The 15,163-nt window shown below is 39.4% G+C and overlaps 1 protein-coding gene across 1 annotated transcript in view; it reads left to right on the forward strand.

Moving 5' to 3' along the window:
* LOC124721521 (methylcrotonoyl-CoA carboxylase beta chain, mitochondrial) overlaps positions 1-15,163 on the forward strand; it is a 93,212-nt gene that overhangs the window by 44,700 nt on the left and 33,349 nt on the right. Inside the window, exons 6-8 of the mRNA XM_047246539.1 lie at positions 2,403-2,552; positions 2,955-3,021; positions 11,770-11,926. Coding sequence (XP_047102495.1) covers positions 2,403-2,552; positions 2,955-3,021; positions 11,770-11,926 — 374 coding nt within the window. The remainder of the gene's footprint in view (positions 1-2,402; positions 2,553-2,954; positions 3,022-11,769; positions 11,927-15,163) is intronic.

A 15,163-nucleotide genomic window follows, 5' to 3' on the forward strand; every position in this document is an offset into this window, starting at 1 on the left:
CTGGCATTCAAAGTAGATTGCCGAATACTCGGCTTTGCCTGGTTATGTGTTTGCCTAGTTATGTGTTTATTCCAATCTTCTATTAGCACATCTCCTTTGCTCACTCTGTCTACCACCACCACCTCCTCCTCCTCACTATATCCATTTCCTCCTCCCCCTTCTCTCTGTCCATCTTATCCCCTCCCCTCTCCCTGTTTATCTCCTCCTCTTCCCTTTCTCTGTACCTTTGCCCCTCCCCAATCTCTCTGCCTATCTCTTCCTCCCTCTGTCTGTCCATCTCCTCATCTTTCCTTTTTCCATCCGTTTGCCCCTCCCTCTCTGACTCTGTCTACACAGTGCAGAAACAAAATTGCAAATATCTACTGAAACACCAGAGATAATGTGCCTGATGACTCTTAAGAGAGAGACCCAGTATATAATGATGAGCAGTATTTGTTTGGGCTTACTCCAGTGACACATTGCAAAAATGAAATCAATCACACACACAAACACAAATGCTATGATTGGCACTGCCCCTGTTCTAGACAGCCTTCTTCTGTTTTCCATTATAAAGTTAAAGTATGAAGCTTTATTTATTTGTACTCATGGATCTGACTTCACTCCAGCTAAGTTTTAGCGATTTGCAATGCACTAGCACAATGATTATGTTGTTCCAGCTGGCCGTAATCAGTAGCTTTTTGTATAGAAAAACTTGAGGAATTACTTTACAGCTGTTTGTTGACATGGAAAGAAAATTTTGTAGTATCACAGTTGGAAATATGGATCAACATTTTCTAGATATACGAGGGTCACTCCAAAAGAAATGCACACTATTTTTGTAAAAATACAGTTTTCATTGTGCATGTGTGAAAGTTTTACAGCGTGTAGATACATCCTTTCCGCTTGTTTTCAAACTTAGTTCAACCTGTTCCTGTGAGTGGCGCCATCACAGCATGTCTTCAAGATGGCTGCTACACTTGACATTTGTCAGAAGCAATGTGCTGTCATAGAATTCCTGTGCTGCGAAAACGAGACAGTGGGAAACATCCATAAGAGGTTGAAAAAGGTGTATGGAGATGCTGCTGTTGATCGCAGTACAGTTAGTCGGTGGGCAAGCAGGTTACGTGATGAAAGCGGGCACAGCAATATTGAGGATTGTCCTGGAAGCGGCAGGCCTTGTACTGCACACACGCCAGACAATGTGCAGAGTGTTAACGAATTGGTGACTGCTGACAGACGCATCACAGTGAATGAATTGTCATGCTACGTTGGGATAGGGGAAGGAAGTGTTTGCAGAATGCTGAAAGTGTTAGCATTAGAAAAGGTTTGTGCCAGGTGGGTTCCCAAGATGTTGACAGTGGCTCACAAAGAAACAAGAAAAATGGTATGCAGCAAACTTTGGAACAGTACGAGAATGGTGGAGATGAATTTCTTGGAAGAATTGTGACAGGTGACGAAACATGGCTCCATCATTTTTCACCAGAGATGAAGAGGCAATCAATGGAGTGGCATCATGCAAATTCACCCAAGAAAAAAAAATTCAAAACCACACCTTCTGCTGGAAAAGTTATGGCTACAGTGTTTTTCGATTCCGAAGGACTCTTGCTTGTGGACATCATGTCAAGTGGAACCACGATAAATTCTGATGCATATGTGACGACACTGAAGAAACTTCAAGCTCGACTGAGCCGTGTTCGACCACATCGGCAAAAGCAGGATGTTTTGCTGTTGCACAACAATGCAAAGCCACATGTCAGTCAAAAAACCATGGAAGCGATTACAAAACTCAGATGGACAACACTGAAACACTCACCTTAGGCCTACAGTCCTGACCTGGCTCCATGTGATAATCATCTCTCTTGGAAACTGAAAGACTCTTTGTGGAACAAGGTTTGAAGATGATGACTCCTCGTGCACACTGCCAAACCTTGGCTCCAACAGAGTGGTCCAGAATTTTACTGTGTGGGTATACAGGCACTGGTTCCAAGATGGCATAAGGCAGTTGAGAGGGATGGAAATTATGTGGAGAAATGAAAATATTGTTCCCAAAGGATGTATCTACACACTGTAAAACTTTCAAACATGTAGAATAAAAGCTGGATTAAAAAAAAAAAATAGTGTGCATTTCTTTTGGAGTGACCCTTGTAGCAGTGTTGAGATATTTAAGAGCAGTTTATGAGAAATACTGGTCTGTCATGAAGTTGTAGTCTGCACAAATATTTCTGTTCATTTTGGAGCTTAAAAAGAAAATCTCTTAATTTGTCAGTTGCTGCTGTAGTATTTGAACACACACCTGATCTTGACAGCATGCTTATTATTGTAGTAAACTTCCTGGATTAAAGGTATCAGTGTAGAAAGATCTGGTTAAATTTGTTTTCTCTGTGTAAAAATGTACATTTAGCTTGTTTATCTTTGTGTTGCAGGTGATTGCACGGATTGTTGATGGCTCAAAATTCAAAGAATTCAAGCAGAAATATGGCGACACACTAGTCACTGGTTTTGCTAAGCTGTATGGTCACACTGTTGGCATTATTGGCAACAATGGTGTTTTGTTTTCAGAGTCCGCTCTTAAAGTGAGTGCTTATACCTTTTAATGTCGACAAAGTAACATACATGTAGTAGTAGTAGTAGTAATAGTAGTAGTAGTAGTAGTAGTAGTAGTGTGTGTGTGTGTGTGTGTGTGTGTGTGTGTGTGTGTGTGTGTGTGTGTGCACGCATGCGTGCATGCGTGTTTATTGTGGGGGAAAAAAGAAATTGAAGGTTTGATGAAAAAGTCATCTGAATTGTTGTGATGCTGTTGTGACTTGCTTTTGATTGCATTGTACTGCATGTTACTTCAGTTCTAATTGATTTGCTATATCTTTTTGTTTGTTTGCTTGCTTGAATTAACTACAAATATATACTTTTCTCCTTGCATTCTGTGTTGAATTGTGTCCTATTAGGAACCATTTCCTTTTTTTATTTTCCATTTTTAGGGAACACATTTCATTCAACTTTGCTGCCAGAGGAAAATCCCAATAGTGTTTCTTCAAAACATCACAGGTAGTACATGTTTCAATTATGTTACCACTAATTGTATGGCTGAACAAAAAACAAAAGTATCATTTTCCAGACAATGGAATTTCATTCTTTGTTTGAGAGGTATTATCTGTCAGTAATCCATTTAACAGCAACAGTTATGACATTGGATTAGGAAACTATGCTTTGTTATAGATTGTATAAACAACCGAGACTTCTCTTAACAATGCCAGGTTATTTGTATCACTTCAGCAACTGACATTTTCCAGAATGAGATTTTCACTCTGCAGCGGAGTGTGCGCTGATATGAAACTTCCTGGCAGATTAAAACTGTGTGCCCGACCGAGACTAGAACTCGGGACCTTTGCCTTTCGCGGGCAAGTGCGAAAGGCAAAGGTCCTGAGTTCGAGTCTCGGTCGGGCACCCAGTTTTAATCTGCCAGGAAGTTTCAACTGACAATTTCTCTGAAAAAACTTTCAAGGAACAGAAATTGTTTTACAGAATGAAGTGATTATGTGGCAGAACATGTTAATTACAGAAACATTAGAAAGCATTGTATGTATTGTTAAATGTGTGTTAAAATGCTGTAGTTTCAGTTTAATTATTTTTTATCATTTCATTCATCTGTTATGCTATGCTATTAGTGCAGTTTGGTTTTTGTTTCAGTTATATATTTTTTTGTGACTTAGTCTTTTTCTTGACTTAATAACTTCGTCGTCTAATAATTTTGGTGCAGGTATTTGTGGAAGAGACAGACACATTTGATGTGTTCTTCAGTAGCTGAAATTTTGTTTTGAAGCTCTGCTAACATTTTAATTCTTTGTCCTGCTAACATTGCTTGTAAGAGTGCCTAGAAGAATGAATCTGTTACTTTTGGTGAAGATTCCCAACAGTATGTTCATAAGGACCTTACTAATGTTCAAAGACACTATCAAAATAAGGAGGAATTAGTGTGTTGCTGTGTGACACTGTGAAATCATGAGTCGTATTTGACTGTTGGGTGGGTCCCCTATGAGATACAGTTAAACTAATACGAATATGTGTGACCACTCTAGAACCTCTTGTAAACAGCTGTTCAAACAATTGGGCATACTGACAATAGCCCCAAAGTACATATACTCCCTTATGATGTTTGTTGTCGACACAAATATGAAATTAGAAGGAGAAATAGTATACACTACTCATCACTCAGCCTTATGCCATCCTCACAAGGGTTGTGTTTTTCAATGTGATACACACCAAATATGGTTTCCAGGGAGTTTGGTGCATGCTCAGAAATTAGTTTGTACATCACATTAAACGTACTACTTAAGTGTTGTTTATGAATGCAGCACTCTCCAGCAGCAGTTGTCATTTGAAAGTGGACACTTGTAAAACTCTATGATACCTCTGTTAGCAATTGTTGAAGGTGACCATGGGAAATTGGAAGGAAGATTGTAGACACAATGATGGATTGGACAGCAAATTGCTGATAGAGGAACTGTTACTTGTAACATTATACAAACACCTTTCCTCTTTCAGTGCACCTGTTGAAATGCACATTTGCTTTCTTGTCAGTATGCTACTCTTATTGTTCTGATGTAGTATACACTGTGATAAACTGAATGAGAATCGCTCAGTGATGTAGCAGCAATCTTGCAAGTCATAGTCCATATTCTATGGCATATTCACAAAATCGAACAAACTCACTCCTGGACGAAGAGCCCTGTTATTTAAGCATAAACATCAAATACTACAGAACATACTTCTGTGGTATTAAAGCTCCAAAATTTTTTAGAAAATGTGAAGGTGAATACAAAAATATTCGTAGAAAGCAGGATGCAAACCTACAGTGTTACAGTTCTCAGACTGCATCTCTACTGCACTGCAGGTGCATTCATTTACCTTAAGAAGTCATAAAGGCTATGGCAGCAGATACGTTATGACCTTTCTTTTAATTCTAGCAAATCACACCAAAACCGACGCATTTTAGATAAATCTTGAATGTGCTGGTCCATTGAAACTGCATACTCTCAGAACATGATAGCTGTAATTTGAATACAACCAAACGTGAGAAGTCTTTAACCACCAGTATGTCAGTTCCCATCATTTTATTGTAACAAACACATTTGCAAGATATTCAAAATGTGCTAGTGGTATGAAACAGCATATATTTATGGCACATAAGTTATAATATGAAAACCAACATATACAGGTTTAAACTGCAAACAAAGTAATCCAGTATGGTGCCTTAAGTTTTGCTTGTCACATACAAAAATCTTGCATCTCATTAGTCACATCCAGTTCTCAAAACAAAAATATTATTCTGCGTTTCACACTTGGGAATACTCCACAATGTGAAATTTCACATTGTGATACAACAAAACCTGACCATCTCCAAATCTATGTTTGCTTCCATGTCCCATCTAAAGATGGCTGTCCTGTGGAGTGAGGTATTTACACACAAAAATCTTTGAGCATCATCCAAATGATATAAAAAATTTAATGGATAATAAAATTAACCTCAATCATATTTGTGCACCTATTCTTTCTACTCCATAGGAGAATTCTGGACTGTTACTGTTAAATAGTGTGTGTGTGTGTGTGTGTGTGTGTGCGTGTGTGTTTTTAAGAGAGTACGTTAGAGATCATATGTAGTTAAGTATAAATCGGCATATTCATGGGAAAAAACTAACTTAATAAATCATGTAAATGATCAGCATGTAGCCATATTTTCCATTGAGAAAGTGTATGTTAAACTGACTTGTTCCACGCCATAAAGAGAGGTCACAATTATGATCCATGGAACATGAAAATAACTAATTAACTAACTTAGGTACATATTTTCCCAATCCTCATTGATTAACTGTTTCACTGAGAGTTGTTTGTACTAATCATAGATTGATGATGGTTACATGAAATCTTTTCTGGTCTGGTGACACTAATGTTTAAGCATTGGAATCTTCACCCAGAGACTGAGGCAACTTCTTGCATTTTATTTTTGTGATAGTTCTTGCTTTTCCTCTTAATTGTCACATGTATGTGGCTTTCTTTGTGGGTTTGGGATTATCTCTGAAGATGCCATTTCAGAATGGTGAAATTGTATTCTTGCTCTGAATCCATTCGTTTTTTAACAGATGTCACTACAAAATGTTTTACTAAACATTTTCAGCTTACCACTCTACTAGGATGAATTTTTATTTTTTGTTTAATATTGTTTTGAAAATGGTGCCTTCTCTTAACTTATATGAGTGAAAGCATGCTTTTATTGTGAATGCTGGATATTACAGCAAAACATGCTTTGCTGTATGTCTGTCAGCCTGCCTTGAAGCTGTTGTTAGTATGAAGTATTAAAAATAATTCATATGTTGAGCCTGATGTCTTGGTTTCACAATGTTTCCTGTATCTGTAAAGTTGGCTTCATTACCTGACATGTGACTCATCATGTAGCTAGAAATTTTTAAATTGTCAAACTCATTCAATGAGAGTTCTACATGATGCCTCGTTTTGCATTTATGAGGTAAAGTATGATACTGAGATAATTTATGATACTGAGATAGCAATGGTTGCATGTAAGGTGACGCATCGTCCAAGGTAGTGTATTCCAAATGTGCTTCTTACAGATACAACACACAGCCAGTTATCCACTAACTTATAAGGGGTGGAATATTTTAGGGTTGGCAGACACAAATTTAAGGAGGTGTTTGAATAGGCAGCTTTTGCGGTTTAAAAAAAGTTCAAGAATGAAAATAGTAGTGTTAGTCTTTCCTTGCTTTTGAATAATGTCCTGCTCCTTCCCTTCCTTGATCCAATGCTACAGTTTTCCTTCACTTCAGTATCTGTGCTTCTTACCATTTCTCTTTCCTGTTTTTTTATGTGATCTGACAGCAGAGACAAAGGTGTCATTAGGAGTGTCCCAGGAAAGTGTGATAGGTCTGTGCTGTTATTTATATACATAGACAAGCTGACAGGTAGGATGTGTAGCAGTCTGCAACTGTTTGCTGATGATGTTGTAGCATACAGGAAATTGTCATCATTGAGTGACTGTATGAGGATACATGATGACTTGCACAGAATTTCTTATTGGTGTGATGAATGACAGCTTTCACTAAATGAAGGAAAATGTGAGTTAATGCAGATGAGTAGGAAAAACAATCCTGTAATGTTCAAATACATCATTCATCTACATCCACACGGTTACTGTGCAATTCACAATGAGGTGCTTGGTGGATGGTTCATCGAACCATTCTCAAACAGTGTGTGGGAAAAACGAACACTCTAGTCTCTCTGTACGATGTCTGATTTCCCTTATTTTAGTATGATGATTATTTCTCTCTATGCAGGTGGGCACCAACAAAAATATTTGTATACTCTGAGGAGTAAGTTAGTTTGAAATTTAGCAGAATTGACAGCCTTTAGATTTGTATGATTTATTTGTGAGCCAAAATTTAGTAGATTCCTTTAATTACCCATGTGGATGACTTCACACTTCTCATTTAGAGTCAATTCCCACTTTTCACACCATACAGACATCTAGTCCAAATCATTTTGCAGTTGATTTTGATTATATGATGACTTTGCAAGACAGTACATTACAGCATCATCTCAAATAATCCAAGGGGGTTGCTCAGATTGTCTCCTGAATTATTTATATAGATCAGGAACAGCAGAGGGCCTCTAACACAGCCTTGGAGAATGCCAGGCATTACTTGATGACTTTCCCTCTATTACTATGACCTGTGAACTTTATAACAGTAACTCACAAACCTAATTGCATAACTGAGGTGATACTCCATAGGCACACAATTTGATTAGAAGTCACTTGGTGAGGAAGTGTCAAAAGCCTTCTGGAGATATAAAAATATGGTATCAATTTGAACGACTGAGATGATAGCACTCATTACTTCGTGAGAATGAAGAGCCAGGTTGTGTTCACAAGAACCATTAGTGATGTGCTGCTTGATACAATCATGGCAATTAAATATCCAGATGTAATATTGCAAAGCAATATGAAATTAAATGAGTACGGCAGTTCGATAGCCAGAAAGGTGAATTGTCAACTTCGGTGTATTGGGGTAATTCTAGGAGAGTGGAGCTCATCTATAAAGGAGACTGCATATAGAACATTAATGCGACCCAGTCTGGAGTACTGCTGGAATGTGTGGAATCCCAACCAGATCCAATTAAAGGATGGCATGAAAGCAGTTCAGAGACAGGCCTGCTAGATTTGTTATTGGTAGGATCGATCAACACATGAATATTATGGATTTCTTGTGAACTCAAATGGTAGTCCCTGGTGGGAAGACAACATTATTTTCGTGAAAAACTATTGAGAAAACGTAAAGATATGGAATTTGTGGTTGACTCCAGAACAATTCTATTGCTGCCAGCATATATTTTGCATGAGGACAGTGAAGACAAGATAAAGGGGAATTAGGGTTCATACAGGGACACACACTTGTTTTTCCTTCACTCCATTTGTGAGTGAAACAAGAAAGGAAATGACTAGCAATAGAAAAAGGTACCCCCCCTGCTATACACCATACGGTGGCTTGCAGAGTTTGTATGGAGATGTACATAATTTTTCTAAAGATACTAAGTAGACAGTTCTCTTCTGTGCCTATATAATAGAAGCAGCTTTTATTTCTTTTTATTTATTGTGACTTTTCAGTCACCACTGTGTCTAATACCTCTTAATTTTCTTTGGAAAACAATAATTTAATACTCCAATCTTTATGTTGTGTACAGGGATCAGTGGATAAGAAACTGAGAGTATGTCAGCGTCACATTACCAGTGCCTAGTGCCCAGACATGTAAGCATCTGTCAGAGGACTGTTATTACAGCACTTGCTCTTCTTCCAATTAGGATCTTCACAAAGTTCTTATGAACTACTGTCAAAAGTTGAGCCATTCATCCTGTAATTGTATGAGAAATTGACATGCATTTCCTTGCTGATTGGGTTTGGTAATTGACAGACTCAACCCAATCTACAAATGTTCTGTCATTGTGCTTCTCTGCCTCATGTAAGTTTTCATGAGACTCCATATGATTTTCTTAAAAATTACATACAATATTATTATTCGTCAGATCCACCAGACACACATTTGAGCCCCCTAATCTCTAACACTGTGGCAGCATTGTTCGCATCGCAACAGTGCTTAGCTTTGGTGTACATTGATGTGACAGAAATCAAGGGGTCCCTCTTAATATCGTGTTGGACCTGCTTTTGCGCGTTGTAATGCAGCAGCTTGACATAGCATGGACTCAAAGTTATTTGAAGTACACTGCAGAAATATTGAGCCATCATGTGTGTATAGCGGTGCTTAACAATTCACATATTTTGAATGTGAGCACTTGCTCCTGCTCATGCTCTTACCCGTAAGCAGAGTAGCTGCGACAAGGTGTTCGCACCATGTGATCGTAACAACAAGGGAGAAGTGCTGACTGCGAAATATGACAGGATCAGTTTTGACAGTTGTGCCATCTAATAGCAGTAATGGTGAGTCAGTATTACATAACACTGAAATGTCTTCGCACCTCAGTCTTCTGTCTGAGGAATCTTACTTTTAACACAAAATGATAGGTACACAAAATGACAGCCGGTAAAAGGAAACCCAGCCGATTTTCCTAAATTATCATCTGTGCAAGATGCTGCTGTTAATGAAGACTTTCAGCATTATTAACACATTTTTATACCCCTTAAGGAAGAATTTGAGCAATGTTTTCAAGATGTGGTGGCATTAGAAAGTAATTTTGATCTATTCTCCTCTCCGTATTCAGTGCTTATTGAAGATACTTGTCCTGAACTACAATTAGAAATTATTGCTGTGCAGTGTGACAGAGAATACAAAGACAAATGTCAGTACAAGAGAAACATTTTGGAATTCTATAGACATGTCCCCCAGCACAGATTTCCTTGTTTCCATAAACAGGTGGCTACAATAATAATCAATGTTTGCTCTGAACAGTTGTTCTCTGCAATGAAAAGTAAGAAGATGCACCTGAGAAACTCACTGTGTGATCACAATCTAAACTGCATGCTGCATCTAAGATGCACAAGAACAATGACTCTGCACATAGAAGCAATTGTTTAAGGGGAGAAGTGCAAGAGAACCGACGACCTCACACTTTAATGACTTCATTATTGTATAACGGGTCACAAAGTAAATAAAGAAAAATGTAGAAGTATAAGTTAATAAGATAATGTGACACATATGCATTTTTGTTTATTTGTTTCATTTCTAGTAATAATATTTCATATAGTGATTTCCATGGAACTGGTCGGAGATTTAAATTGCCTGATGAACATGCGACGGCAGCTGTTGTGTCCCCCACTCGACTCTTCATTTGGCACCCCCACGCTCTGCCCTGTGCCAATAGTAGGCGTAATGTGCTCACCCTGCTCTGTGCTCGCACCTAGCTGCTCTCAGCTTGCTCCGTGAGCGCATTTGTTGTGAAGTCCTGCTCTGTAGCCTTTCGCAATTGTGAAAGTGTTGCCAATGGGGGATTTTGTGCACAAACTGACCTCTTGATTATGTCTCAGTCAATGAATGGCTGCAACTGGTCTCCAGTTGGCTGAACATAACAATTTCCAGTCAATGATCAGTTCAGTTGGATCAGAGGAACCATTCCATTCCACGTAAACACAGCCCGCACCATTATGGAACTACCACGAGCTTGCACAGTGCCTTGTTGACAAATTGGGACCATGCCTTTATGGGGTGTGCGCCACACTCAAACCCTACTGTCGGCTCTTACCAAATGAAATTGAGACTCATCTGACCAGACCACAGTTTTCCAGTTGTCTACGGTCCAACTGATATGGTCATGAACACAGGAGAGGCACGGCGGGTGATGTGCTGTTAGCAAAGGCACTCATGTCAGTCATCCGCTGCCATAGCCCATTAACACCAAAGTTCGCTGCACTGTCATAGCAGATTTCTGTAGTTATTCCACACAGTGTTACTTGTCTGTTGGCTGCTGCTTCTGTGAAGGCCGTGAACCACTGCGTTGTCCGTGGTGAGAGGTAATGCCTGAAATTTTGTATTCTCAGTACACTCTTGACACTGTGATTTGCAAAATACTGAATTCCTAAATGATTTCAGAATTGGAATGCCCCTTGCCTCTAGCGCCAACTACCATTCTGTGTTCATAGTCTGTTAATTCCTGTTATGTGGCCATAATCATGTCAGAAACCATTTCACATGAATCACCTGGATACAAATGACAGCTCCACCGATACACTGCCATTTTATACTTTGTGTACATGATATTTACCACTGTCTATAAATGTGTATATCGCTATCCTCATGATGACTTTTGTCACCACAGTGAATGTGATAAGGTTCTTCAATGACTGCTGAATTGTTGTGTTCACGCATTCTGTTGTTTGTATTTCACCAAGCACTTAGTCAGAAAAACACAAATGTAGGCACTGTAGAACCACTGAAATGCCATAGATACAACGTCCCAAGGAGCCGTAATTTCTTATGTAAGCAAAAACCAAATAAACAATCTACAGGAAGACGTGTGCATCCCTTAATACTGGAAACCCTGATACACAAATGTAAATAAGTAAAATACACACAAATGAGCAGACAAACAAAGGACCCAGTGAGATTCCATGTGCCTACCCCCAAAGTGGAAGAGTAAAGAGACTTTTTAACTATACCAAGAACATTAGGAGCCTAGAACATCATATATGTTAACACTTCAGATATGCAACTTGCCATTTTTTAAGTGTGTGTGTGTGTGTGTGTGTGTGTCTAATTTTGTTTTTCTTGTTTGACTAGGATTCATGGTGGGGTGTGATGCTGAAGCTGGTGGCATTGCCAAGAACGGAGCCAAAATGGTAACAGCTGTTGCTTGTGCACAGGTGCCAAAATTTACAGTCATCATAGGTGGTTCATATGGTGCTGGCAACTATGGAATGTGTGGTCGAGCATATGGGTAAGGATTATTGCTGTGGTTCAACATTTTTATTGTATTATAGTCCATGATAGTGTTAATGGCCTCCCGCCCTGCAGCTCACATGGAATACTGCATTGTCAGCCTGGGTGAAAGTGCATGGACATTAGCTATGTTACAAACAGTTGCAGTAAAGGAAATTTAACCTCTCTTGCTAGGTCAGGTTCATGGTGTGCTACAAACTGTTTCATGATAAATTATTAAGTGTATCTAATAAGTATGAGATACACATTACAGAATTGAATGTGTATTCAGTGTTTCCCCATCACAATGACATGAAGGAAAGCCAGCTATACAGATTTTCACACTGCAGACTGGATTGTATAGTAAATTGCACTATGTAGAATTGATTACACCTTCTGTTGCTTTTTTACTTTAATTAACAAAATGACAACAGAATCAAATCTAAAATATCTACAGCTGGATGAACAGCATTTTAAACTATGTTATATTGTAGCCAGATAGTGAAATAAGTAAATTAAATTCCCATTAGAGAACAGTTTATGCTCCGATCGGCTTTCTACTGCACAGACAGCCAGATAAGAAAGTAAATGTTCCATTAAAATTACTAATAAATTTACATTCCATTCACATACCTTTCTACTCAGATGTTTCATTGTCACTGCCTTTGGAACTTGAGTCGTCGTATGTGAGTATCAGATTATCAATTAAAGAATCCGTTATTTCATCTCTTAACAACTTCTTTCTAGTAATCATCTTCTTGCAGTTTGTCAGTGTGTCATTCATAAGCTTCTCAACCAGCAACCGTGATTTTGTTCATTGCTTCATGGATCAGCCTTTCAGGGCCAGCTACTTTAAACATAGCATTTTTATCTGGTGCTTATCTCTTCACCTGAGCCCACACCAAGTTCTATGAGATTATAATGGCAATGATAAGTAGGTACTCATATCATCCTGTGACCATGTTGCAGAGCTGTGGAAGCAATTTCGTATTTTTTACCTCCACCTTTTGAAATCTTAGTGAGCCCAACAGCTCTGCTCTGGTTTGTTTTTCAGTAATCGGTGTACTATTACTTTGCAGCCCTTAAACAATATCACTTTTTTTTGTATTTGTAGTGGGTGGCCTGTCGAGAGTAACAGTGATACATTGCATTGTCCATAATAGTGATAGAGTGACAGAACCTGGACACAAGTAGAGCAACAGCTGATTCTGAAACTATTCTCAAAATGTTTCTCCATTTATTGTGGTGTGGTAGTCAGACATGGTTTTAGATTTTCCTTGGAATGAAAGTTTACTTTAAGGCACAAATCCCGTAGCTGTGGAACTAGTGTGACATACCATAAGACACCTTCATTTTCATACTGGAACTTTCAAGCTGCATTTTACCTCTGTTGTTTGCCAAATAAAATTTCTAATGTGGTTTCGATTTATCCAGGACTCATCTAAGTAATATGAGATGACACACTTTTCCACAGCTACAGTGTCTTTTCTAGCATTTGCTCTTTGTTTTTGTTCCCCAGCTATTGCAGACTCAGTTGTGAGATCCAATGGGCTGCCACAGAGCCCATCCTCCTATCCAGTAACCACCTGAGATGACGACCTTTACCTTGGTGGAATTATGACTGTCGATTGGCAATCAGGGCCAGACGAACAGCTCTGCTCAACTTCAAACACTGTCCAACTACAGAAAAACCTTGATGCCCTCAGATCTACAAGAGCAAATGCAAGGCAAGTCATAAAAGAATGGAAGAAGGCTTCCTGGTGGGAATTCACGATTTCCATTAAATAGTCCACTTCCACTGAGCGAGTTTGGGAATCAGTAAGACAGATTTGTGGCAAGGGTGGTACACATCCCATTACGGCCTTGTTAACTAATGGGGTCTTGATGGACATGCCAGAATACATGGCTCAGGTTTTAGCTGAACAGTTCTTTACTGTTACTACGTCATCCAGACAATCTCCTGCTTTTCAGGTGTTCCGTAGGACTGCAGAGGTGAGGAAGCTCAATTTCTTCTTGCATAGTAAGGAAGATTGCAACCTTCTGTTCTCCATGTGGGAACTGGAATCAGCTTTGTCTGCAGCCAGAGACAGTGCTCCAGGATCTGATGAGATCCATTATGCCATGCTTCCTCATCTGTGCCCTGAATCGAAAGGACAGCTCCTCTCTTGTTTCAATCAGATCTGGTTTGATGGACAGTACCCCATGACTTGGAAGGAGGCAGTATTAATTCCATTCTGGAAATGAGGCAAAGACCGTAGAACCCCTAATAGTTACCGGACTGCAGTCCTTACTCATTTATATGAGTAAGACTCTTGAATACATGGTCAACCGCTGCCTCGTCTGGCTGCTCGAATCCCGACATCACCTGAGCCACTCCCAGTGCAGTTTCAGGTGCTACCGTTCCACCTTTGACAATTTAGTTCTACTGGAGACGGCAATACAGGAGTCCTCCTTACACTGGAATCATTTGGCTTGTACCCACCGATTCCATATTCTGCTAACAGTAATTGGATATCGACCAATGTGAGCAGCAATGTCGCGATACAATAAACCGCAATCGTGATAGGCTACAGTCCGACCTTTATCAAAGTGGGAAATGTGATGGTGCGCATTTCTCCTCCTCACACAAGACATCACAACAACGTTTCACCAGGCCACACCAGTCAACTGCTGTTTGTGTATGAGAAATCGGTTGGAAACTTTCCTCACGTCAGCACATTGTGGGTGTCGCCACCAGCCCCAACCTTGTGTGAATGCTCTGAAAAGCTAATCATTTGCATATCACAGCATCTTCTTCCTGTCGGTTAAATTTCAGTTCTGTAGCACATCATATTCGTGGTGTAGCAATTTTAATGGCCAGTAGCGTATTTCCATTGATCTTGCACGTCCTTCAAACTGAATAGCTTCACGCATAACAGTGAACAATTTCACTGTCACCGGAAAATTGCCTCTTTCATAGAATTTGAAAACCTTTTGATGTAAAACACCTTGTTCAAAATTATTGATTCCTGTTATCCTCTTTGCCACACACTCCCCCAAGGGGCTCGCCGCTCTTTTTGCGGTTTCATGCTTGGCTAGCATGGGGCCCCAACCTTTGCAGCATCTTTTCCCTGCCATGCTGCGTGTCTATCCTTTTGGTATTCTTTTTCCCTTCCTTTCGGGAACATGTCTGGGATGTTTCTGGAAATGTGTTCTGCATATTCAGTAGCTGATATCACAACAGTCTCTTGACTGTTTTTCATTCCCTTTTTTCTTT

This window comes from Schistocerca piceifrons, chromosome X, assembly GCF_021461385.2.
Source record: "Schistocerca piceifrons isolate TAMUIC-IGC-003096 chromosome X, iqSchPice1.1, whole genome shotgun sequence".
Lineage (NCBI taxonomy): Eukaryota > Metazoa > Arthropoda > Insecta > Orthoptera > Acrididae > Schistocerca > Schistocerca piceifrons.